Below are 26,774 nucleotides of genomic sequence, written 5' to 3'. Positions count from 1 at the left end.
ATGCAGTACATTGCACTCTTTGGGGCTATTTGGTCCTTCTAGGTTACCGTACCAGCGTGACTGTAGAGGGGCGGTGCAACAGTTTTAATAGAAATAGCTTAACGAACGGTGTTCTGAGCTGATCTCTTAACGTCTAGAAATGAGCTCTTCTGACGTGAAAACTATTACTGTGATCGGCAGGTGAGCAAGAAAAGACGCGTGTATAGTGTTAAAACTTTGCTCCCAGGTTATTGTTGTGAAATGTATCATGGAGCTGACATGAAAGTTAGGCTATGATAGAATTGCTGATACTGCATTTGCATTTTTTACATTTTAAGTTACTGATTACATTGCATTGTTTGGCATGTAGCTAACTGCGCTGATTTCCTGACATCTTGTTCATTATCATGATACCTTTGCAGCTACACTTGTAATGATTCTTCATTATAAATATATATACATTTTAACCTGTTTTTATGCACGCTGTTCATTATTTCTGCGCACCTAGCTAGCTAAACTTGGCAGTCCTCTGGAGTGACCTTTCTTAAACCTGGAAAGCAAATAGAAGTCACAGCCAAATATTCACTTCTCTTTTCATACATTTTGAGAGTTGTTTTTATGTGCATAACAATTTCAATTCTCAGTAATATGCTGATCAGAAGATCACAACCCACTAAACCTGAATTTCAACTGCAGGGTTTTGTCAAACTGACAGTTGTGTTTAGATAGAGCAACAGCAAAACCTTTATCTGTGTAACTGACATCCCTGTGTAGGGACGAAAGAATGAACTGCTAGGAAGTATAAAAAGAGACAGCCAAAACAAGAGTGATACTGCAGTAAAACATAAGCCAGGACTATTTAAGAATGTTCATGGAGGAAGTGATGATGCAGACAAACTACAGCACTGAGCACAGAAAAACAAAGACAGCGATAATAATAATAAAAAAAAAGACCAGGCTAATTGTGACATTAAATATAAAAAAATTATAGATTGTTTAATGGGATTTCGTTATATTTGCAGAGACAGTTTTAATTACAGTCAAAAGTGAACATCTTAAATTATCTAATTGTCTGTGTTGCAGTGGGCTGATAGGCCGTTCCTGGGCTATGGTGTTTGTCAGTGGAGGCTACAGTGTGAAGATCTATGACAACCAACCAGGACAGGCTGCCAAAGCCATCACAGAAATCAGGTCAGCCTTAATACACATAATTTTATCCAGCATAAATCATCCTGTAAAGTAGTCTTAATATATGTAATATTCCATCCACTTTCCATAGTTATTAACCTATTTTTTCTCTGCATTTGGATTACATCCTCCTGTCAGTCTGATTACAGGCCTTAGCTCTTAGGCCTTAGCTTCAGCTTGGTCTGGGAACTGTTGATGTTGTGGGCCTGTAAAGCCTAATGAGACAAGCACATCATATTGGGTTGTACAAATAAACTTTACATGACCTGTCTGGAAGTCCTGGAAAATGAAGTTTGAAATGATGTTGTGTTTACTTGTGATTTCTTGATCTTCTGTTCTGGGACCGTCTTCTGATACGTAGCTATTACGTAACTAGTTGTCATGAAGTATGTCTCTAAAAGTCTTAAATCCATGTGTATAAGAATAAAAGAATTACTGAGAAATGTATGGTCTTACAGTATCTAGTAAATGCCTAATCTGACTTGAGTTAACTCATAATGTAGTTGTAGGCTGTCAAAGATTTTCAATAGGGGGGAAAAACAGTTAACCCCCAGACATAATGAAACTTATTTGCCCTATTACCCAGAGTTTTTATGGCTTTTTTTCCCTGAGGAAATATTGGAAAATATATCTACTATAGCCTATAACAACACAGGAAATGGGGCTCAGAGTGACTCTTTAGCATATGATGCTGATCAGCCACTCTTATGTTGTGCATTAACGGTTCAGTGCCATCCTCACCATGATGTTGCCATGCTCTCATGTCAATAACACCAGGGGATTTACATTCTCATTGCTTTATAGTCAATTGTGTGTGTGTGTGTGTGTGTGTGTGTGTGTGTGTGTGTGTGTGTGTGTGTGTGTGTGTGTGTGTGTGTGTGTGTGTGTGTGTGTGTGTGTGTGTGTGTGTGTGTGTGTCTTCAGAACCTTAAAGGGAACATTAACAAGACGTATAGACGGACCATGTCCAAAATATAACCCGTTCTTCCTTCCAGCACTTACAGGGAAGACACATGGACATTGCATGATCCATGACTTCCTCTTACTATAGGAACACACGGACAAACCTAAAAACACGTTTTTAATAGCCTACTCACTGCTAGTTAAACATTGATGTGAAATGACAAAGGGCTTTTGGTGAAAACTAGTGTCAGAAAAAAAAAACTAATGTACAGTAAAGAAGATCCACAACCCCTTGAAACTAAATAAAAAAAAACAAAACTCTATACCAGGATCTTTTTATTAAACATTAATTATCCTGTATGTAATAATAATAATAATAATAAGTTTATTTGATATAACACCTTTTACAGACACAATCACAAAGTGCTTCACATGATAAACATTTGTAAAAATCCAGTACAAGCCAACAGAAAATAAACAAGGGAAAAAAGAAAATAATTATTGAATGACCAATGAAAATCATTTCAACGATTAAAACCTAAAACCCAAAGTTTACAAACAAGAATCAAAAGCGAATTTAAACAAATGTGTCTTCAGCTGTTTTTTAAAAGCTTCAACAGAGACTGCAGAACGTAAGACAGTAGGAAGGCCGTTCCACAGGTTTGGAGCCACTGCTTCAAAGGAATGGTCACCTTTAGTTTTTAAACGAGTGCGTGGGACCACCAGTAATCCCTGGTTAGAAGACCTGAGGGACCTGTTAGTAGTGTACGGATGGAGCAGGTCCGAGATATAAACAGGTTTCTGTTTCTGGTTTCTGAACAAGAACTTTAAATTGGATCCTGAACTTGATCGGAAGCCAATGTAATGAGTATAAAATTGGAGTGATGTGCGACATCCTGCTGGACCTGGTCAACAGCCTAGCAGCAGAGTTCTGGACTAGTTGTAGACGGTCCTGGGACGACTTACTAAAACAAGTGAAAATGGAGTTGTTGTAATCAGAGATGATATGAATCCATGAATGATCATCTCAAGCTCAGAATGCGAAACAACAGCTCTAAGTTTGGCAATGTTTCTTAATTGAAAGAAACGTGCGGGTCAGTGATTTGATATGATGATCAAAATACATGTTATTATCAAATATAACACCATGATCTCTCAGTTTGGACTGTACCGCTGAAGAAAGGGACCCCAAGAGCTGAGTAACCTGGAAGCTGTAGTGTCTGGAGCAACAATAAGGACTTCGGTCTTATCTTCATTGAGCTGTAGGAAGTTGTTTGACAGCCAATCCTTGATGGAAGTCAAACATTTGAGCAGTTCCAACACTTTGTCAGTCTCATCTGGGTTAAAAGAGACATGTTGTAGCTATTGTGCTGCTACTGCCTGTGGTGCTTACCATTCAAATCTTTTTTAAGATGATGTTTTTGGGCATTTTCAGCCTTTATTTGACTAGGACAGCAGAAGACATGAAAGGGGAGAGAGAGGGGGGGAATGACATGCAGCAAAGGGCCGCAGGTCGGAGTCGAACCTGGGCCCGTTGCGTCAAGGTGCAAACCTCTATATATGGGCGCCTGCTCTACCAACTGAGCTATCCGGGCACCCACCATTCAAATCTGCTATATTTACATTTTAGTAATGATTCCTTATACATTAAAAGATTAATGTTACATGTCATACATTTGTTTCATACAGTCTTTGGAGAAAATGTGTGGGTGAGTGTTAACTGTCCTCTATTACTTTGTGTTGGCTCAGGAAGCAGCTGCAGGAGCTGGAGGAAGCCCACATGCTGAGAGGAGAGCTGACCGCCACGCAGCAGCTCGCCCTGCTCAGCTGTTACGATGACCTGGCTCAGGCACTGGAGGGAGCCTTCTTTGTCCAGGTGACACACCAGACTACTTCCACTACCAGCACATGTTGCCCCCCCCCCCCCCCCCATGCTAAAAATCAAGATATGCTGATGCTGATCTGTTAGTTTTTATCATTCACTTGTTGTCACACATTTGACACGACACATGTAGAGACTTTGGTCAAACTTGGTGCCTTCCACCACTTCAGTGTGGGTGTTTTTAAATGTTTATAGTGTGTGTGACTCAATGGGAATGCGATGTTGTTGGTTTATTTATTGGTTCATCCTCACATGCGCCATAAATCAATCAAAATTTGAGTGTTTTACAGTAATCTCAGTATGTTCTGGTATTTTTAAAATTACACTGCTTGTCCTCAAGGGGGAGCAATATCATTGGTTAATGTGTATGACATATTCTATGATACCACCAATAAGATGTTGAATAAAGCACATACATCTCACAGCTGAGGTTTGCCATTTTGCAAAATTGGGACCTATTTCCCCCTTGTGGATTTTATGTATGTATGTAAATCAGAACCCCAATCTAAACTGAATATACTATATCAGTGCTTTCTTGAAATATTGCCACGTTTCATGAGCATTTTTATGAGCTGTCTATATGAACAAACTAACAGAAGTAGAGCTTTCCTTTGACAAAATGTTCAGGAGGAGGTTGTCATGGTAAGAGTTGCTCTGCTGTTGAAACATGACATTTTAACATCAAATCACAAATCATGTCTTTGTCATGCTAAGAACACAAACACACACACTCAACAATGGACGCTCATATTTATCTCATGTCATGTTTAACACTTACAAAAAAAGAGAAACTTAACTTCTTAAGCCAAGAAAATGTCTTGTAGGCCACCATGACTCTGTTAAAGCAGACAATAGTGCTCTTCTTCACAGAGGTGATGATCAGAGCACAGAGAGACAGGTAAGGACAGAATAAATCAATACTCTGTACAGAGTTCACATTAACACGGAAGAATAGAGGACTTATTAGAAACGGGGAAATAACAAGTAACAATATGCAGAGTGTTCCTGTTCAGATAGTATGCCTAACATTTCCTGGTAGCATGAAACCATCTGATGCAAATTTTATTCTGTTATTAATTTGGATGTTTAAATAAAAAGTCTGATTAGAACTGTTGTTCTCTCTTAGATACTCACAGTGTTAACGAGTGAAGCATCACATTATTATACACCCATTTAGCGAGTATGCTGCTCGCCCAGCCAGTTATTGCAGTTACACAGAAAGCCATTTTAAGAGTATATTAACACTCCACTATCGCATTTGACAGCCATTCCTTTCCAAATCTCCGACAGGGCAGACAATGAAATAAAGTAAGCGGAGCCCAAACTGATTGTATCTGGTTTTAAAGGTGTGAGAACAATTTGGCCTTTAACATATTTGTCAGAATACATTAGTAGTTTGCAGTTTGACACTTACAAAGAAACAAAATAAGTGTTTTTTTAATTGTTGTGATGATTCCATTTTTCATCTTTGTTATAATAACAAAAACTCAACAAAGTTAAAGAATCGATTAATCCAAATTCATTTTCTCACTCACCTTTTAGTGGTATTTATCCAAACTGATAGTTGTGGTTTTATTTATCGGAGTACATTCTCAATACAGTAGTACCTACCAAAAAACAAAATACGAACTAAATTTATTGTTGTGATGACTAAAGTTTTCATCTTCACTGTGATGCTTCCCCGGAGCTCTGCCAAGACTAAAATACTGAGTTACTGATTTAGTGTTTAGATTAGAAGATTGTATTATTCTGTATAATATGTAAGACTGTATGTTACAGATACTTTAGTCAGAGTTGATATTTACTTACTCTGTTACAGAAATGATGGCAATGGTACATTGTGTGTGTGTGTGTGTGTGTGTGTGTGTGTGTGTGTGTTTTCCAGGAGTGCGTATTTGAGCAGCTTGATGTCAAGCAGAGCGTCTTCCAGGACATAGAGTGTCTTGTGGGAAAAGACGTCATCCTGAGCAGCTCCACCTCCTGTCTGGTGCCAAGCAACGTCTTCTCTAAAGTACAGAACAGGAGTCGCTGCCTCGTCTCCCATCCGGTTAGTGATACTACAGTCCTGGTTCCAGCGGGTAGCTTAAATGGATTACAACCTAATGAACTACAAAGTGAGTTTTTGGGTGTTATAACCAATCTTTTGGCAGCCATGTGGAAACACCTAGCATTTATTTACTGAACTATTTTAACATTAAAGCTGGAGTGCGGAATTTAAGTCTCTTCCCTCTGGCAGTGAGAGTACGATACAACTTTATGGTCAGTTTACACTGAAATTCATTTTGCGTTCCTGATTAATTACACAAACACTGTTGACGCATGCTGATGACCTAGCCGTAAGTGAGCTCGCTACATCTCCCCTGACCCTCAGGACCTCCTTTTTTTTCTTTTACTTTAACCCTTCTTTGAACGGCAAGTTTCTTTTTTATCTGGAACATCCACTCCAGAAACTTTTCTTGGACGCTTTTAAGATTTTCCACCATACTCCTAGCTGCTACTCCGTCGCTATGGTCTCTCGCCCCTTCCTGCCCTATTTAGCTCTGGCTGGTTGACGCAAAAAAGGCATCACTTCCAGTGCACCAGGCCGGGAAAGTCGCCACAGACATCACAGCTCCAGTATACTGTGAAAAACAGAGAGCTTTCCCTGGCAGGGATAGGCTTAATCAGCATTGTGTGAACTTGTTTGGCAAGGGCTTGAATGTAACAGATGTTCATTTATATGTAAAAGTCCTGCACTCCAGCTTTAACACAAATCCGCCTCATTAAACTACCCACTTTTGCTAATATACACACTGGATCTGTTGTCTTTCCAACACCTCAATAGCCTATCAGTGTTGTTACACTGTACTTGTATCACCAAAATAAGTTCTCTTAATCCATCAGCTAGATATTTATTTCCAATATCCCTACTGTCCCAGTAGTTTATGAAATATTCATATTGTGCCTTTTTTTGAGTATACTTTTGGGAATTACAAAATGTTTCAGCCCTTTATCTGCTGACCCTGAAAACTAACCACTAGCCACTAACATCACAGACTTATCACAACAGCAGTGATGCCTATTGACTCTAAAAAAACAATTTTACCTTTACAATTTAACCTAAAATGTAGTTTAATACAGATTATTGTAGTGTAAATTGGCATTATAATGTAGTTAAGTGTAGTGTATACAGGTAATAATAAGGTGTATCATAGTTTTTTTGTTTTTTTTTTATAAATATAATGATGGAAAATGTTATGCAATAACTTAAATAACAGCCTTTCACAAACATGCAATATCAGTACTTACTGTATGATGTGTGATTGTCCTGTGCTCCCCAGGTAAACCCACCCTACTACCTAAAACTGGTGGAGCTGGTACCTCACCCAGAGACAGCAGCAAGCGTTATGGACACCACCCACTTCCTAATGACCAAGGTAAAGATCCAAGATTACACAATACTGGGTATGTCATGACGTGCAGGAGAGATGCAAAAAATTAGTCAATATCAGGTTTATGAGGAAGCAAAATGCCTGTAATGTGATTAAAAGAATCCTAAAGCATACTGAAAAGTGAATAAAAGGAGGTCAGGACTGGAATAACATGGTATGTTTAGTGTAGCAAGAGTCTCCGTTTGCTAGTTGTATTCTAGGTTTGATTATCTGATATAATAGTGTGTGAATCCAGGCACAGGTGTCTCAAATCTGGGATGACAATGTGTCACTAGTCCCTGGATTACCACACATTATGATTCCAAGTAAATCTGAAATCCTTGCAAGTCTCTGCAAGAGGAACTTCATAACATGCTGAATTAAATGGAAACCAGTGGCTTCTTGGAAGGATTTTCTTTAAATCCCTGGGTGTACCAAGGTTGGCAGTGAAGTAAATACAGTTTTACTTAATTTGACTTGAATTTAACATGCAGAATCCCAAGTATTTAGTATAAAGCCTTTTAAGAGATACAGTATGGCCATTCTTGACATGACTGATTTCTCTCAATTCAGGTTGACCAGGTGCCCGTGCGTCTGAAGAAAGAAATCGATGGCTTTGCCCTCAACAGAGTGCAGGCGGCCATTACTGCAGAGTCCTGGAGGCTGGTCCAGGTCAGTGTCTATAAACTATACTATATAAACCCTACTACTACTATAACTACTATAAACCCGAATGTTTGTCACTGAGTGAGTGAGTCATGAAGTTGCACCATTGGTCACAGCTCTTTTGAAAGGAATCTCATGGAAAAATTAGACGAGATGGCGAAATGATCACTCCAGATGCGGGCTGTGCGTTACACATTTTATTTATAGTATCAAATCATAGCAAGAGTTATCTCAAGACACTTTACAGATATAGTAGGTCTAGACCAAACTCTATAATTTACCCAAAGACCCAACAATTCCAGTAATTCCCCCAAGAGCAAGCAGTACAATTGTTTAACATGGCAGCGGGCAGCACTTTGTGGCCAGTATACTGTAATTGTCTTCAAATGTTTAAAAATTGCTATATGCCATAACTATATGACTCTAAATATTAATATCCAACAAAAACAAAACTTATGAAGGTCCTCATAATGTTAGACACACAAGAGTTTGTTTTATCTCTGGACAAGAGCTCCTCAGTCTCAGTGAGGCTTTGTGTGGCTCAGTATCGCTGCTGATGGTTTTCTAATAGAGGCAGAAAAGAGGAAGCCCCTTGTCCGCTCACCTCTGCTATAATCTTCGTGGTCTCCTTCCAAAAAGGAAACACAATGACAGTAAATGAGCTTTAGCCTCTGATGACAGGCACCATTACATGATCACTCATGGAGGAAATGGTTTGAATGATAATGAGGACGATGAGTGTGATGATTGTTACCTGAACTAGACTCCCATGAAGATATCTCTTTGTGATTCAGGCTTCAAATACCACAGTCATTAGAATTACCTCAAATTACACTCTTATTAGAGCAATGTGACAGCAGATATTTCTGTAGAAGATTCATAAACTTGGGTACTAAATAGTCAATGATACATTTTTTTTTCGTCGTCATTTCAAAAGGCTCTTGCTCTTCTCTTTTGTTTTAATATTTGTTGCATTGTATCATTATTATGTCCTGTCCATCAGCAACTCTTGGAGTTCCTGCTGTTTGGCTAGGTGTCCTTTTTAAAGGGCTTTTAAATCTTAGTAGAATTCTGTTTTAATCAAGACTAAAGTGACAAAATCAAACTATGGATACCAGTAGGGCTGTTGGAACAAATTCCAAAAGTCGAATATAATTTGAATAGTAAAAAAAATCAATACTATTCGAATGCTGAAATTACTATTCGAATGTGATTGTTTTTTAATAAATATGTTGGCTAACGTTGGCTAATCTCCCTCTTCTCGCCTTGGCCTACCTGCACGTGAAAACAAAATGCTTTTGTCACGTCACGTCTGATGAACAATAAGTTAGCGGGAGTGAGAAACACAAGGCATTGTGAGGTCTTAAGATCATGTTAGAACAAATCCCATCTCTCATTTCAAGGCTGACACACACACACACACACACACACATACACACACACACAAACACAAACACAGGACATAATAACCGTAAAAAGGGAGTGTGTGTCTCTCTCTCTCTCTCTCCCTCTCTCTCTCTGTCTCTTTATTCCATCTCCATCTCCTTTCTCTGTTGGAGATGTGTAACAAAGAGTGTCCCTTTCACAGCTAAGTCAGCATATTGTGTCCTTGTCTGTGTAACTGTATCAGATGGACACACACACACACACACACACACACACACACACACACACACACACACAATCACAAAAGTACACACAAGATAAGACAACTGCAGGTAGTAACAAAACAATTTAAAAGAGCAAAACAAAGACTTGTGAAACTTATTAATTATGACCCATTATGGAAGGGTGGCACACAAGCAACAACAATGTGGGTGTGACGCTCAACACACAATGTTGTTAGTTATTTCAACGGAGAACCTTTTTCCATTGAACTAACAGAACAACTGGATTTGCAGCTGGAAAAACATATGGGAAGACACTTTGAAACACACATTGAAAGAAGGGAAAAGAAATCTATTTTAACTTACTCGTGATTTTACACTCAACGGTTTTTTACACTCTCTACAAATGATTCTCTACAGTACTAAAGAAGGATGAATGCATGAAGGGAAATGTTTTCTACTGCACTAATACTAAGGTTGGGTGAATTTTCCCAGGCTTCCTTAAACATATATAGTAAATAGACAATTACCAGAACATTGTATTAAACTGTTTCAGTTCAATCCAATACAATGTCAGTACAGTACAAAACCTGCACTTTCATATGTCTCTTTGTAGCTTTGCCTATTTAAAGCTACTGTATTTGCACTTACTACTCGTGGTCTGGAGTTTGAACCTTCACAGTTGAAAGCACTTAATTGTAAGTCGCTTTGGATAAAAGCATCAGCTAAATGACATGTAATGTAATGTAATGCAATTAAATATCTTAACAACTATTCATAAACATTCATGGTCCTCAGAGGATGAATTCTACTGACTTTGGTCATCCTCTGACTTTTCCTCTAGTGCCACCGTGAGGTTGACCATGGTGGTTTTGAGTGGAATATCTTGACAACTATTGGATTATATCACTGTCATTGTAAGCATGTTAGCATTTAGCTCAAAGCACCACTGAGCCGAAACGCAACCTCACAGAGCCACTGGTTAAAGCTGTGGTGGTTTGTGGAAGTGTTGTGTTGAATTGGCCTACATAATGTGAGGTGTTTATACTATTTCGTTATTTAGCTCCATTTCCCCATCTCCTGAGGTGCGCAACCTGGGTGTCATCCTGGACTCCACTCTCTCCTTCCGGTCCCACATCAAAAACATTACTAAGTCCACCTTCTACCACCTCAGAAACATCTCAAGACTCCGACCTTCACTCACACATTCAGTAACTGAGACACTCATTCATGCCTTCATCACCTCCCGTCTGGACTACTGCAATGGTGTCCTGTCTGGACTGCCCACCAAGGCCCTTAGCAGACTCCAGTATGTCCACAACTCTGCTGCCAGTGCCCTGGCAGCATATCACTCCCATCCTCCAACAGCTCCACTGGTTGCCAGTCAAGTCACGCATCACCTACAATCCTTCTGCTCCCCTACAAATCTCTCCATGGACTCTCACCACAATACCTCACAGATCTCTTCCACCCCTACACTCAGTCACGTTCCCTGCGGTCCTCTGACAAAGACCTGCTGGACACCCCCCGCACCAGGTTGCGGACTTTCGGGGACAGGGCTTTCTCTGCCAATGCTCCCACACTCTGGAACAGTCTACCACTCCACGTCCGCTCTGCCCCATCCCTGTCCATGTTCAAAAACCATCTCAAAACATTTCTTTTCACTTCCTTTGACCCCTAACCCCCCCATCCCTATTTGTTAAGCGACCTTGGGTACCATGAAAGGCGCTATATAAGTCCAAGTTATACTACCAAGTATACTCACAAGAAGAGAGCAACAGACATTATAAGAAGAAAGTGTGGGATGACTTGCAACAAAAGGCCCTGGGTTTATCACAGTTTGGATTTTTTAAAGATTTTTGAAATGTGTTCTCTCTCCTCAAATGATCTTTTTGTTTCAAAAGGAGCTTCTTGGTTCACTGATGAGCTAAGTGGGCCTGCAGTAAGCTGAAAGCTGAAAGCCCCAAGAAAACAACGTCTTAGTCTCGCTTTGCCAGACCCTCCTCCAAAGCGCGCTGAAGGAGAGTCTGGCTACTCCACATAGCATTCGGGGATGGGAGGAAAAGTGCTCTGGTTTAATGACATTTCTTTAAACCAATCAGAATCGCCATGGGTGGTGCTAAACTCCGCACAGAGCCGCTGCAAAATAGTCTTGCGAGAGAAAACTCAGGTTGGACAGATAGTCTAGCTAGCTGTCTCAATTTACCATGCAGAGATCTGAGGAGCATTCAACAATAGTCCTCATAAATCCACCGAATTTTAAATTCCAACACAAATAAAGCAGAAGGAAGCGGAAAATACATGCATTCGGCGGAATTTCCTGCAACACCGGAAGTGGAACGCGAAGGATATAGACTAGTAACATCTTATCATCTGTTTTTGAGACTAAAAGCATCCAGCCTACTTTAAGGAAATAAAGCAGAGACTACTGTCCCTTTCCCCCCTGACTCTGTACTGGCAGCAACATAACATCCATGTATCCACTAGTGATATTTGTGTCTTCATACAGAGCTGTGAAAGCTCAGACTCATATCTACATGACATTCCATACTGTGCATGGATCTCCCACTTGTGAGGCTCCTGTTAACAAGAATTAACCCTGAGGCACCCTTAGGTCCCAGCTGACAAAAATGCCACATTACTGTTAAAGGGTCAGGACTTTTTCCTGGAAGAAGCTGAGTGCAAGATAGAGTATGCTGATCACCTCAAACTGTGGCAACTGGGTGTGTAAATAGCTGAGTGTTTCTAACATACATCTTGTCTATGTACGTAAAAGAATGTAGTAGAAATTGTTAATTTCTGACATGTTTAAACTAAGAGCTCATCTGTCCCACAGATCTAGTCTGACCTAGTTTGCATTTAGTTCATAAGCTGTGAAATGATGTCAAGGCTATTAAAACATTTGACTAGTTTATATTAACTCTAGGAGGTATTTCATTTCAAAGGCCCTTCTACTGTGCATGTCGGCTCCCTGGCATAGTTTGTTGTGACACTTAAATGGAACAGAGCCATGATTGATGTTAGTTGTTACATTAGTTCCCTTTTCTGCTTTGACAACTGAAAATCCCTGCGGTGAAAAAAGGCCTGTAAATATGTGTTCACGTTTACTTTTAAGTGAAACTGAAAGACTTCACAAGAAATCTTAAAATGTAAGGCTGTATGCTCACAATCATGTAAATCTGCAGAGAAATCTTGCGTAGTGACAAAACGGGCAACCTGCTCGCTTCTTACTTAAAACCAGTGACCGTGTTTTGGTTTCTTTATCTCTGGTACATGCTCAATTAAGTTAAGAAAAATCTCGTAGTTTGAAGTTTTTTATGCAACTTTAGGCATTTTCTAAGTAGTGTGAAAAAGAAGAACAAACCTGTCTGACAGGAATTAACTCTCTGCCTTTTTGAACAATTCCTCTTGTCAAAGTTGATCAGCAGGAAATTCCTGAACATCAGTCAGTCTCCAGTTCTCATATCAGTATGTGGTCCTGGCTCTAATTAAGTCAGGTTGGATGCCTGAAGGTGTCTCAAAAGAAGACGCGTTTTCATTTTTGTCCCCAGTAGAGATAAGCTGTGAATCTTGTATTGCTGCTCGAGTCAAGAGTAGGTGAAGTGTAATTTCTGAATATTTTGCTCTTGGAAGGGGAACAAGACAGGGCTCACCTCTTTCTCCTTTGTTGTTTTGTTTAGCCATAGAGCCTTTGGCAACAGCCATAAGGGGGGAGACTAACTTCCCAGGTGTTATGGTAGGAGGTGTAGTGCACACACTTATGCTTTATGCGGATGATATATTAGTTTTTGTGTCCGAACTTAGCAGCTCAATACCCTGTCTACTCAGGATCATAAACTCTTTCTCGAAATTTTCAGGTTAGAGGGTAAATTGGTCCAAGACAGCTCAGTGCCCCTTAACAGCCTTTGCATTTCAGTGGCCAAAGCAAGGTATCGTATATCTTATTCCCTCCCCAGTTAAAAGTTCATTTGGATCCATTATTTCTCTGTCACTCACGCGTCTCTCTCTCTCACACCCACACACACACAGATACACACACACACACACACATACACACACACATCACGAAAGGTTGGTATCTCGTGAACACCATTACACAATCACACATTAAAAAGTGCTATAAAAATATTTTATATTCTGAATACAATGTTGTCAGTGTGTTAATGTTGGAGTCCCAACCCGACTCGTAGCAAACAAGCGATTGCGCCTGCTTTAGAAAGTTAACTAGTCGCAAGTTTGCGGTAAAATGCAGTTGGGTTGTCGAGGTCAAAACACTATATGTAGCAGCTGTGAATCAAATAAACTTATTATAAATAATGTTATGTCATTTTTTTACTCTTACACTGAACATACGTGTGTTGAGGATGAGGACCAGCCTGAACCGGAGGTATCAGTCTGAAACTGTAACTAAGAGAGCTGCACAGTCAGACCAGTGTAATTAGTTATGTTATTAATTTGTTTACAATATTTTCAGGCTTCAACCAGTGCTTCTCAAGCAAAAAGAGATAGATTCGTTAGGCACTGAAGAAAGAGTAGGAGAGGAGGACAGCATCCTGCATCTTCGCCATCTGTTAGTGGGGATTTTTGGATCCAGTTCTTCAGCCCCAAAGGCACCACAATGTTTAGATAAGTTGTTGTTGTTGTTGAAATATGGAAAAGGTCATGGGGCTTCTGGGTATTATTCTATGCTTATGCAGAACCTGGGGGATGGAGCCTGGACAGCCCTCAAAAAGACATGGGAAAGGGATCTGAGTATTACACTGGATGATGAGGAGTGGGATAGAATCTGTAGCAATATTAAAACTATGTCACGCAATGTGAGGGTGCGCCTCATTCAGTTCAAGTTTATGCATCACTTCTATTGGACTCCCTCCAGATTGTTTAGAATTGATCTGAAAGACGCACCAAATTGTTGGAAATGTAAGACAGAGGATGGCTAATTACTTAATGTCTTATGGTCCTGTGATAAGGTCTAGGAAATTTGGACCGATAATAACCCATGATAACCTATGTCGGATTGCAGGAACCAATGTTCCATTCAGCCCAAGATTATTTGTTCTGGGAGGTGGTTCAATCCTAAACGGGATGGATAAGCACAAAAGAAGCTGGGTGATTTTACACTGTAGATGGAGGAGAAAGTGAATTCTCAGAATAAGTGGCTGGACCATATTTATAATTCAGTACTGATAAATTATGTCTCGACTGGAAGTCTCCCAACCAGGAATGTTAGCAATTGCTATAGTGGGAGCTAATGGAGCTCCAATTTAAAAAAAAACCAACAAATCAACGGATAACATTTCAATAAGATAAAAAAAAAAAAGTTAATTCATTCAATTTTTATGTAAAACACCTGGGTGTTCCAAAGTTAGGTGCATAATGAATGATGCACGTGATTGCAATAGTCACCAGTGATGGCTAACATTTATTTCCGTTCTGGTCCAAAAATCATAATTCAATTCAATTCAATTTTATTTATAGTATCAAATCATAACAAGAGTTATCTCGAGACACTTCACAGATAGAGTAGGTCTAGACCACACTCTATAATTTACAAAGCCCCAACAACTCCAATAGTTCCCCCAAGAGCAAGCATTAGCAGTGGCTATTGCGACAGTGGCGAGGAAAAACTCCCTTTTAGGAAGAAACCTCGGCAGACCCAGACTCTTGGTGGGCGGTATATGACGGTTGGGGTTATGACGGTACGGGATGTAGCGTGGCACAGCAGAGCATGGGTGGACGCGGTGGACGCAGCAGGACGTAGCCGGACATTGCAGGGAATCGCAGAGCGTAGCAGGGTGTAGCAGGTCCATAGCCACAGCTGCACCCAAGACCCAGGTCTTGGTGTCACCCTAATCCGAGGCGATGTTCTGGGCGAAGAAGAAACATAAGGACTCCGGGGAGTAAACTCCCCAGAGCTAGGTTAGACAGCTTAACGCTAACAGCTTATTTCAAAGATATCAGTTAAAGGTTGTGGGATGTGATTTTTTTTAATGAAGATTTGCAATCCTTAACCTCATCCTTAGACTCATTAATCGGCTGTATTATGTTGTGAAGTCTCACAGTTTGAGAAACTGGTTCATTCTGGTTTGACTTTCTTTGTTGTGGTGTCAAAGGTTACAGGCTATAGTGTACATGAGTAAGAGACGTTAATAACTGTCACTTGTCACCAAGCTGCCACCACTTATCTTTCAACAACAACACATTACTGAATATGAGTTCTATTTCATCAATCTAAACTGAAAAATTGCAGGAAACAAGAAAAGAATACATACAGAATCATGTGACGTCTCATTGTTACAGTGAAATGTGTGCCTACAATCAATTCATTTTAATGGAATTTCAGCAATAAGTGAATCCTTCCTTTGCGTGGAATTCAGTAATTCTAAACTTTGCTATGCAGATTTGCGATGTTGACCAACTGCAAACTGTATCAGCAGTGCTCCTGACCTTTGAGAGAGAGTCCAGACTGGAGGAGGCTACATGTATAGCTATTTTTGACATGTGACAGTAGGAAAAGCATAAATAATGAATTTAATGATGGCTAAATTCTATTAAATTCTTCTGTTTCAGGGTCCTGGTGCTGTGCATGCTGGTTCACTGAAACACTGCCATGACTAACACCTGTGGCTTTTCCTACTATGACAAGTCAAAAAGCCCTTTTGTATTACAGAGGCTGTGTTATACCATTACATTTGTTATGACCATGCACTCCTATAGGACTTTAACACAGCCTGCAAGTCTTTCAATTACACCAGAGAACTAGTATGAACGGTAATCCAAAAACGTCATTGAGCATCAAGGCCTGTGGTCTGAGAGTGGCCTTGTGATCTTTCTTACATAACAGGGACCCTCCCTCACCCCTGTACACACACACACACACACACACACACACAGAGAAAACAGTCCTTGAGTCAGGGCCAGTGTTGGAAAGCAGAGCGGCTGAGAAAGCGGCTGGTTGCCCCCAGTGATTATGGTGGAGAAAAGACCCCACCCACCGTCCCGCTTTGCTCAGAAAACAGGCCCGTTGTTGGACGCAGGACTTAAACAAAGACGACCCTGTCCCTCTCTTGTTGCTCACCCTACTCTCTATCTCTGTATCCAAACTTTGATTTCGTTTGTGGTCGGCCAACAGGTATCTCTAACCCAAAGGTTACCTGAACCACTCCCTCTGTCACTCCTTCCATCCATCCCTCCATCCTCAGCCCCTCTCCTCCCGGTACTTCCTAAATAATCCTAAGGACAAAGAATTGGCTGATTAGTGAAACTTTATATGGTGGGAGTAGTTTGATGGGATCAAAGGGAATTTGGTTTGTCTAAACAAAACCTGGGGTTAAAAAGCCATGACCTACCTGACCTGAACTGCCAGGGAAAATGTGTTCTTTTATCCTGAGACAAAATTTTGAGCTGCAGTTTTATTCTAAATATTCAAATTCTGCATCCAAAAGAACACAGAGAACTCAGTCGAAAAACACTTGATAGATGGCTCAGGGTTGAAAAGTATTTGTCTTTAAAGCTGCTTTAGGGAGTTCTAGTCATACATTTACAAAAAGGTACAAAGCAGTAAGTCAGTTAAAGAATACAAAGGGCGGTTCATGTAAATAAAGTGTTTTTTCCTCTCTTACTCCATCAGGATGGCATTATCTCTGTCAAGGACATCGACTTGGTGATGTCAGAGGGACTAGGAATGCGTTACGCCTTCTTAGGTCCCATGGAAACGATGCACCTCAATGCACCTGCAGGTACTGTTCCCTTTTTGGACATTTTGCTAACGTAAACAGAAGGTCACCACCAAAAAAAAACTACTGCTTAGAGCTTTTGTTTTGGGCAAAGATTTGAGAGACAGAAAGGTAAAAATAATAAAGAAAGATGGTCACAATGGTTTTAATGCAGTTCATCAGGTTTTAGATCAATCTTGTTTGGGTTTCTATTTCACTTTTCGGTACAATAAAAATGCCCCAGAATGGGGTTTCAAGATACTCTGGATACTGGATTTGATGTGTTCAAGTGGGAGTCATTGTTCAGTTTATTGGTGATACCATCACATTTTTCATTACAAGTTTTACTTAAAAAGAAGAATTTAAAAACTTTGTTCAGTAAAAGTACAAAGTCATTCTTACTGAAATTTCTGAAAATATTTCGTATATGCACGTAACACAAAAAGAATGAGAGAGTAGATACTTAAACTGACTGGGAAAAGTATAGGAGTAGTTTATTTACCACAATTACAAGCGTTCAGTTTCTATCCCAGCACTCAAGCAGAAGCTAGAAACTGTAACAGATGTGATTTATTTTGTTGAAAATAAATAGATACCTGAGTCAAAACAAACCAAAGTTATTTGCTCAAAAATATTCTGACAGTAATGACAGAATCACAAAGAGCTTTGTGAGTCAACAGTGATATACGTAGCTCCCATGTCTCAGCACAACATACATGTACTGTACCACACTGTGTGTCAGAGACTGAGTGAGAGTGAACCCTCAGGGAGATGGAGAATATCAAAGGCTAGTGTGAAACCCAGAGAGAAACCATGCCTGTGTACACACACACACACACACACACACACACACACAGAAAACAGAAAAAAGGACACTTTGGCAGAACAAAGCAGCCTTTTGATGGGTAGCGATGAATGCACTCCCTCACACCAGTAATCCAAAACTCACAGAGCCCACATCACGGCCTTCAAACCAGTTGCCAACTCTAACCATAGTTACAGTCCTAGAGCTTTCTTTCTACTGCTCAGGAAACAGTAGTATGATGTTCACAAAAGATTGTTAAGACCTACTCCTGTTGTTACTTCCCGTCCTTAAATCATTCCAATCAGATACTAGAGCACTCCGGCTCTCTGTCTCTGTCTCTCTTTCTACTCTGCCTGAATGACTCGGCTTTTGTAAAACCATGTACCTGCACAGGAGAGCATTATCCTTTTTAAAGGAACCTACTGCCTGTAGTCTCGGAGGAGGATGGAAGGAAGGACGCTCTGAAATGTTTGTAGCTTGCTCTTTTATGTAATCAGTTCGGATTCACAACAGCTACAACGGCAAAAAACATCAAAATGTCTGACAAAACTTTTCAAAACACTCTCTGCAGGTGGCTGCGTTGGCTCAGTTGGTAGAGCAGGCGCACATATATGGAGGTGTATACCTCGATGCAGAAGGTCCGGGGTTCGAGTCCGACCTGGGACGATTTTCCTGCATGTCATCCCCCTCGCTCTCCCCTTTCATATCTATCTGTTCTTTCCATTAAAGGCTGAAATGCCCCAAAAAATCTTTAAAAAAAACAAACACTCCCTGCAGAATGATCCACTTCTCCGCTCTCCAACTGTATTCTCAGTATATTCCAAATACTTGCCATGAGCTCAGTAAGCTTAGTTAGTTTATATTTGTCATTTGCAACCAAAACGCAAAAATAGTTGCTCAGACAAAAGTACTGCAATTTGCACACTTTCTATCTATCGACATCTTGATTTACATCTATTTATCTATGTAAATACAGCCAACAATGCTAGCAACAAGTGTGCAAGTGTTAAAAATAGGGCTGTCAATCGATTAAAAAAAATGATCTAATTAATTACAGACTCTGTGATTAATTAATCGAAATTAATCGCATACATAATTAACGGTGCCTGAACCGATACTTTTTAAGAAAGTAAAAAAAGAAAACAAAGGGTACTAAACAACAGTTGGTGACATTAAAGAACGGCTTGTTTATTGCTAAGGCCATATGGTCAAAATTAAATGATTTAATAATAATGTATAACAATAACAATAACTTATTTCACTAGTAAATTGCTGTTGAACGACAAAAACAACCACCAAGGACATTTACAATAACTTCAAATGCACCACGAAGCTGTTTATCAGTTTCATTGAACGCACCCTCTGTGTTGTTTTTCAGTGTTGCCAAGTCCGCTTATTATAAGCGACTTTGGGCTTGTTTTTCTGTAAAGTCGCTTACAAATATTGGTAGTCACGGGTCGCGTTTTTTTTGGGCTTGTTTCTAAAGTGTAGTTGCTTATTTGGGCTTGTTCCTAGCTCCATAATAAGTTGTCAAGCAGATATTTTCTAAAGTAGGAGTTTGCCTTACCTGTTCCTTCTGTCCCTCCCCTTTCCCCATACACACAGGAGACAGCAAAGTTTTTTCCCACCCACATCCTGCTTCTAATTGGCTCTGACCCAGATGGCAACGAGTACTAGCCAATCAGAGGCAGAGCAGGGCAATCTGTTTTTTTCTGTTTAGGAAAATGTCAGTGAGTGATGAGAAAGATAATGGTGGTGTTATTCTAGGCTAAAGTGTTAAGAGTCTTAAGAAAAATGTTTTAGACCAAGCCTCATCCTCACATGTTTAAATGGTTTTGACTGGAATGGTTTTTAAACCAGTTTAGTTTAAGTCTTTTCTCACTCATTTGTTTAGCAGGAGCCACTTTATTGCTGCACACTAAGATTGTCAATAATTTCTCCTGTTTCTGGGTTATAGTTATTTAAAAATGGGATCTTCTGCAGTCCCTGCAATAATAAATAACGAATTTGTGAATTCAGGATGATATTTATTTGTGTGTGCAAATTTTAATTAGGCTATCAGAGGTTTACTGTGTATATAATGTACTTGGTACATCAGTCTATATTTGATATCCCATCAGTTTTCTAATGTTAAAAGGTGGTTTAACTAACTCTTGTGATCATTGTCCTGAAGCTCAGGGGGGAGAAAAATAAATAAACTACCGTGTGTAGCTACAGTTTTGCAAAACTGTGCACAGTTTACCAATCTGTCCACGTGGATGTAAATTGACAATCTGTACCCACAGTTTATTTTTCTCTTCCCGGAACCTAGGGGGGCTCCGTAGAAAAAGTCGCTTGTTTTGGGCTTGTTTTCACAGGCCTGGTTGCTTATTTGTCTCGCAAGATTTGGCAACACTGTTATTTTTCCGACGGCAGCTCGGCAGCTGCAGATTGTTACATCCCGCTGTTGAGTCACAGTCCTCTACAGTAAAACACAGTCAAATTTTACACCGTTCAGCGTTAGCTGTCAGCATTGTAACCGTGTTTAATCCAGCTACTCACTAGCGGTAGGCTAACGTTAGCTGCTGTCGAGTATAGTGTTAACTAGCTAGCGGTAGGCTAACGTTAGCTGCTGTCGAGTATAGTGTTAACTAGCGTCACATGCAGCGGTGTTTGTGTTGCCTATCGTCTGTTTCAGAGCATCAGAGAGAAGCGCAGACATATCAGTGGTACCAGATTTCGGTAGCCAGGGTTGGGATTTTTACAAGTTAATGATCCAGGCAGCACATTCTCATCTCCCTCCTTCATTTTACAGTCCAATGGTGGCTAGAACGGCTCCGGGTCAAACGTCAATATGGAATGGATTAATCTGCGTTAATCTGCGTTATTTTTTCAGCCCTAGTTAAAAACATACAGGTGGGATGCCCAGATAGCTCAGTTGGTAGAGCGGGCGCCCATATATAGAGGTTTACTCCTCGACGTGGAGCAAGTTCGACTCCGACCTGCGGCCCTTTGCTGCATGTCGTTCCCACTCTCTCTCCCCTTTCATGTCTTCAGCTGTCCTGTCAAAATAAAGGCTGAAAATGCCCAAACAGCAGAGAAGTGGCTAGTTTCTATGGATGTTTTTTGACACTTTTTAGCAGTCAAGCTGGCTGACCTTTGCAAACCATTGTAACCATTGTATCTCCAAGATGATTACAGCTGCTGTCACTGACAATGACGCAAGCTACATACTTTTCATTGCTACCTTTTCAAGGCATTTGAATTCAATTTTTGTGACTCAAAACATAGGTGGACTACAACCATTAAAAGCTAAACCGTTTACTAACTAAACAAGAGAAACAACAAAGTAAGTGAGGTGATAAACTGGTAATGCTACGTTCATTCATTCAATCATTGCCACATTCATATTAAGACAAACAGTATAATTACCACCAAGCATTTACATTTTTATTCTTTAGGTTTGATTTCACATTAAATCCATTGAATTGCTTTACAGCACAAAACAGGTCAGACATATTTAGTTTTTCGACAGCAAATTGAGGCTGTGTAATAAAACATGGTATGAGAAGTGAAGGGCCAATAATAAAAGTCAAAGCTGAAATCTGACTTTCCTTTCATTTTTAAACTCTACAGTCACATGATGGAGTTGTTTTGGGAAGCGCTTTGGAAGCCTGCCATTTACTTGAATCATCCATTGCAAAAACCCTGAATGTGTACCAGAGCGTGTGCTATTGCTGGGCCTGACCCATGGAATACAAACATTTAAGAAGACAGTCAGACAATGGCAGCAAAGGATGGCTTGAAATAAGACTTGTATCTTCCTCCCACACAAAGTCTATGCTAGGTTGAGGGTAGATGGTACTTATCACACTGCTCTGTCATGTATAATGTGCCCCACTAAGTTTGATGTAAACATTCAAAGTTCAGCTTCAGGACAAAACATAACAAACTTTATAATTGATAAGTTTTCTAGCTATATTGCTGTCACATATTTGGTCTAAATATTTTGTCTGAATAACTACAGTAAAAGAAAAGACTAAAGGTTTATGCAATATTTGTTTGTATACAAGTGCCACACTTTTAAAATCTTTGGTATGAAACTTTATTTTAATGTGACAGAACTATTTTTAAAGTGCACCTTCTGACCTGCCTTAAAGGCAGGATTAATAATGTTGAAAAGCTAGCAAGAGGATGCCCGGATAGCTCAGTTGGTAGAGTGGGTGCCCATATATAGAGGTTTACTCCTCGACCTGCGGCCCTTTGCTGCATGTCATTCCCCTCTCTCTCTCTTCCCTTTCATGTCTTCAGCGGTCCTGTCGAATAAAGACCTAAAAATGCCCCAAAAAATAAATAAAAATGAAAAGCTAGCAAGACTTGAAAGTAGCTCGTACACTAGAGGGGTAGAGTACGGGCAGCTGGGCAAGGAGGCATTTCATTGGTTCTTTCAAGCGGACCGCAAGGCAGTGATTGGTGGGTGTTTTTTCACAGGATTACAGCAGCTACAGATAACAGATCTTTATTGCTCCTTTTTCAGAGCCCATAGTTATTTATTGCTGTTGGGGTGTAAAGACCATTTCAAACAATATATTAAAAAGTGTATGTTGGAAATAGTTACCAACCCTGCCTTTTAATTAAACATTTGGTATAAAGTAGTTTGGGCACATCTTTCTTTTTTTATAGATTGCTCCACACTTGCTTTTTATTGCTTCAAAAATATAGTCCTCACCTGCTGTGTTTCTTATCACAGAAATGTCAACAAACCATACCGCTGACCCTCTTTATGAAATGTTTTGTCCAGGCATTGGTTGTTATGGGGACACGTGGTGCCTCATAGATCATTAGCTGTGTGTTGTTATTTTTTTTATGTCCAAATTAAGGGGCACAATCGATTATTTGATCCACAAATATTTGGTTGAAGGATGTTTAAATAAAGGTGCTACTGCATTTAAGCAAGTAATCAGCTATCAATTGCCCAGCCAGCCCATAACAGTAGCTGTTATCAGCTGCTAAGAATGTTCTTTATCTTAAAATAAAACCAGTTTCTTACAGAGATATCGAGATATCGAGTTTTAATACTGTGAAATTTGATTGTTGTCTTTTACTACTGTGTAAGCATTTTTATACTACAGTGTTAGATTACCCTTTTGACAGAGATGTTATTCTCTGTTTCCTGCCCAGGGACTACAGATTAAAATGATTTTATAGCTAACTGTGGTACTGCTACGGAGCTGTGCATTGTCCCTGTCAAATAAATAAATAAATAACTTCTATGATGCAGGACATCACTTTTATCATTATTTTTGTCATTATGTGATATCAAAGGTATTTTTACATTAATTGTAATTCATTTGCAGCTGATTGAATACAGCAAAGCTCCAACAGCAGAAGTTCTTTCCCCCCCCCCCTACTGTGTAGCTCATTAAGCCGAGGAAAACCAAAGCCCTCCTTTATTAATCTTTAACAGTTTATTTGGGCAGCACATAAATCATTTATCAGCCAAAGTGCCTGTTTCCTACATCACAAATAAATCATTAAAGATTAATCAATGCGAGTGATGAGAGAATAAATCTGAAGGAATCACACTGAAAGTTGACAAAGAAAGAAAAGACAGACAACAAAGCCTCAAAGAAGGGCCTGACAGGTTTTTATAAGGCATTTAACATTCACAGAGGAGTTCTCATTTCAGAGTGACTGACGACACCCAGAACAGTAAAATTTAATCAATATGTCTTGGTAGTTTTTCTCAGTGGTTCTCTGTGGAGTCAACAAATTCAAAAGACTGAGGCTGGTCAAAATATAAGAAATATTAACTACAGCTTTACTGTTTTATAATGTTTTCACTGTATAAGAAAACCATGACAGTGTGCCTTGGATACAATTATAACTTTGGCAGAAAATCCTGTTTTTTGACGGGACAAATACTATGCACGGTATTGGTGCTTTGCAATAAAACAAATCGATCACAGTTGTTAGAATCATTGCTTCTGTAGCTGTATTTTCATGTTTTAAATTCAGTGTAAGGCTGCAATTATATGGTAGTTCTGCAGATGTTCCAGAGAAAGGTGTTATGGGTATGCCAAAATGTGTTGTACAGCCCAGCGTGTCAATTTGTTTAACCAAGTTATGTCTGGAGGTGCAAAGCAGGGAAAAAAAATCTTATATCTGAAAGTGTAAGAAAAACAGTCATGTCAGTTACATGTTGCCCAGAGAAGCATGTTCCAGCCTTTAATTGAAAGTGCACACAACTTCAGTCACAACACGTTCGAATGCCATACATTTTACTATATATACTTTGAAGAAGCTTTTTGCCACTTTAAATTAAAAGTTCTATTCGATATTTTCATGCCTCCAACAGTTTGTCCACCTGCCGGGAACCCTTAATAGGTGAGGACAGCTTCTGTTTGCCCTGAGCACTATGACAATGTTTTCCTGGAGTGGAGCAGAATTTTTCATTTTAAGAGCAAGAAACTTCGGGTCTATGAAGCATGTGTTATGATGCATATGTGAACCAACTGCTGTAAGATTTGTGTTATTTTGCCCATGTTCCCTCCTTCTGATCAGCTGTCCTCCCACAGGATTGGAAGACTATATGAAACGGTATGGAGAGGGCATTAGGAGAATCCTGACCTCCTTTGGGCCTGTACCAGACTTATCCAGCGGGGAGGGAGCCAAGAGCATCGTAAATGTAAGTATGGATGATACTTTTACTGAAACTTCACAGAAGCCAACTGTGTGTAAAATGTCACAGTTTTCATTTGTCTTGATCAAAGGAATTTTAATCAAAACAGATATTAATAAACAAATGTTTATTTATGGTGTCTTTAGTTCTGCATGCCCAAAAGTAAAAAAGTTCCTTCACACCCCGGCGCCAAATTGCTCTCTCTTAGTAGGCATTACTTAGTCACATGCTATCACAGGCTGTTAAAATGTTAGCCACAGAAGGTCACTATATGAGGAAACCCTGAGCTGGTGCAATAAATAGCTTAAGGTCAACTAGTTTAGAGAGCACTAGCAATCAATCTTGTTTTCTGCTGCTTTTTGCCTCGCTTAGAGACCTAAGCCAGTACACGAGTTTGGACATTCACTTTGAATATTGCCTTTGCATGTTAATGAAAGTTGTATTCATACAGATTCACACTTAGGAGCATTATTTCTACTGCTTCTAAAGGTACGACAGCAGAGATGCATGTAAGAACATAAAATCACACCAAATTAACGTTGGCCTTATTAAGTTTTAAAGGAATACTCTGCTGAAAACCAATGATTTGAATATTAAACACTCACTGCCTTTTAGGTTTTAGATTCTATGGTATTGCCAGACTTTTCTTTTCATCTGTCAACAATGAGCTTCACCAAGAAGGCCAAACATATCAAGGTTAAAACAAACCACCCACCAACTCCACCCCAATGCAAAGGAATCCCAAAAAAACAGTAGGAGTCCGACGAGAAGCTTTACACAAGCATAGCCAACTGTTTCCTAGAACACAATCAGGAAGTCTCTGTGCTGCCTATTTTAGAGCTAGCTCATGCTAAATGCATGTTATCCAGTGTGTAATCAATCAGATGTGTTTACAGCAGCGAAGTCGTGGTTCGCCAGTTATCTGGCTAACATACTAATATTATCCAAACACAAACCGTTTTGGAAGGATCAGTTTGTTTTCCAGTTCCTGAGGAACTCCAATATGGCCGTCAGAGAATGGTCACATCACCTGAAAGCCTTATATTATTTGCTTTTTTCTCACAAATGTTTCCTTACCTGCTGTCCACAGGAGATGTGTGAGCTGATCCCCAGCGACCCACAGCATCTGTTGGCCCGGATTGAGAGGCGGGACCAGCTCCTAATGGGTCTGGCCAAGCTGAAGAAGGAGCACTAAAATCAGCATGCAGGGCCAAAAGTCAAGAGCACTTTTAATTATGACTAAAAAGAAAATCTGTGAAATTTGGTAGACAGATAGGAATTATGCAAAAAAGATAACAATATAACAATTTAAATGATAAGAATATCTTGGGAGTGACGTTCAGTGACACTGAACATTTGTGCTCTCAAAGTGCCTTTCATGGAGTTCTTGGACATCATAAAAGAACTGTAGCTTGCTACCCATAAGGAAGCAGGGATTCAATTTCAAACATGTTTTTTCAAACTTTACAGTATTAAATCTGTTTGTCTTCAACTTGATCTCAAAACTAACATTGTGATAATAAAGGGACTGAATTAAAAGCAATGACCACTACACACCACATAATGTTCTCCCAGGTGAATAAATTATGTGAAAATGTGATTAATGAAAACAATGAAATCAAACATGTATGTATTTTTTTTATATTAACATGTTTTATCCTATTCCTAAGGACAAATAAAACCATGAATCAAACATTGAATATGTCGCATGAGGTCTGGAGTGGTCTCCGTTCCCTCCAGCAAAACCAATGGATGATGTGCGTAGCATTGACTGGTCACTGATAAGGTCCTGAATCCCAGGAACAATGTATGGAAACATGTCACGAGTGCTGTGCTACCCTCACTCGCTGTGACATTTCATTCCACAGTCATATCAGGCCAGAGTGACTATCACATGATCGTACTCTGTGAACTTCATCATCGAATGTGCACTATACAAAAATATAAACATGTATATA

General features: G+C 39.7%; 1 protein-coding gene across 1 annotated transcript; it reads left to right on the top strand.

Moving 5' to 3' along the window:
* The first annotated feature begins 38 nt into the window (after positions 1 to 38).
* cryl1 (crystallin, lambda 1) lies at positions 39 to 26,512 on the top strand. The gene is made up of 9 exons (XM_031316995.2): positions 39 to 180; positions 1,063 to 1,170; positions 3,820 to 3,946; positions 5,838 to 5,999; positions 7,273 to 7,368; positions 7,936 to 8,034; positions 17,266 to 17,374; positions 24,713 to 24,822; positions 25,907 to 26,512. The coding sequence occupies exons 1-9, from the start codon at positions 140 to 142 to the stop codon at positions 26,009 to 26,011; spliced, it is 957 nt and encodes a 318-aa protein (XP_031172855.1). The 5' UTR covers positions 39 to 139; the 3' UTR covers positions 26,012 to 26,512.
* The last annotated feature ends 262 nt before the right edge of the window (positions 26,513 to 26,774 follow it).

Source organism: Sander lucioperca, chromosome 8 (assembly GCF_008315115.2).
Source record: "Sander lucioperca isolate FBNREF2018 chromosome 8, SLUC_FBN_1.2, whole genome shotgun sequence".
Classification (NCBI taxonomy): domain Eukaryota; kingdom Metazoa; phylum Chordata; class Actinopteri; order Perciformes; family Percidae; genus Sander; species Sander lucioperca.
Note: the sequence above shows the minus strand (reverse complement) of the source record. Positions and strands in the feature narration are given on the sequence as shown.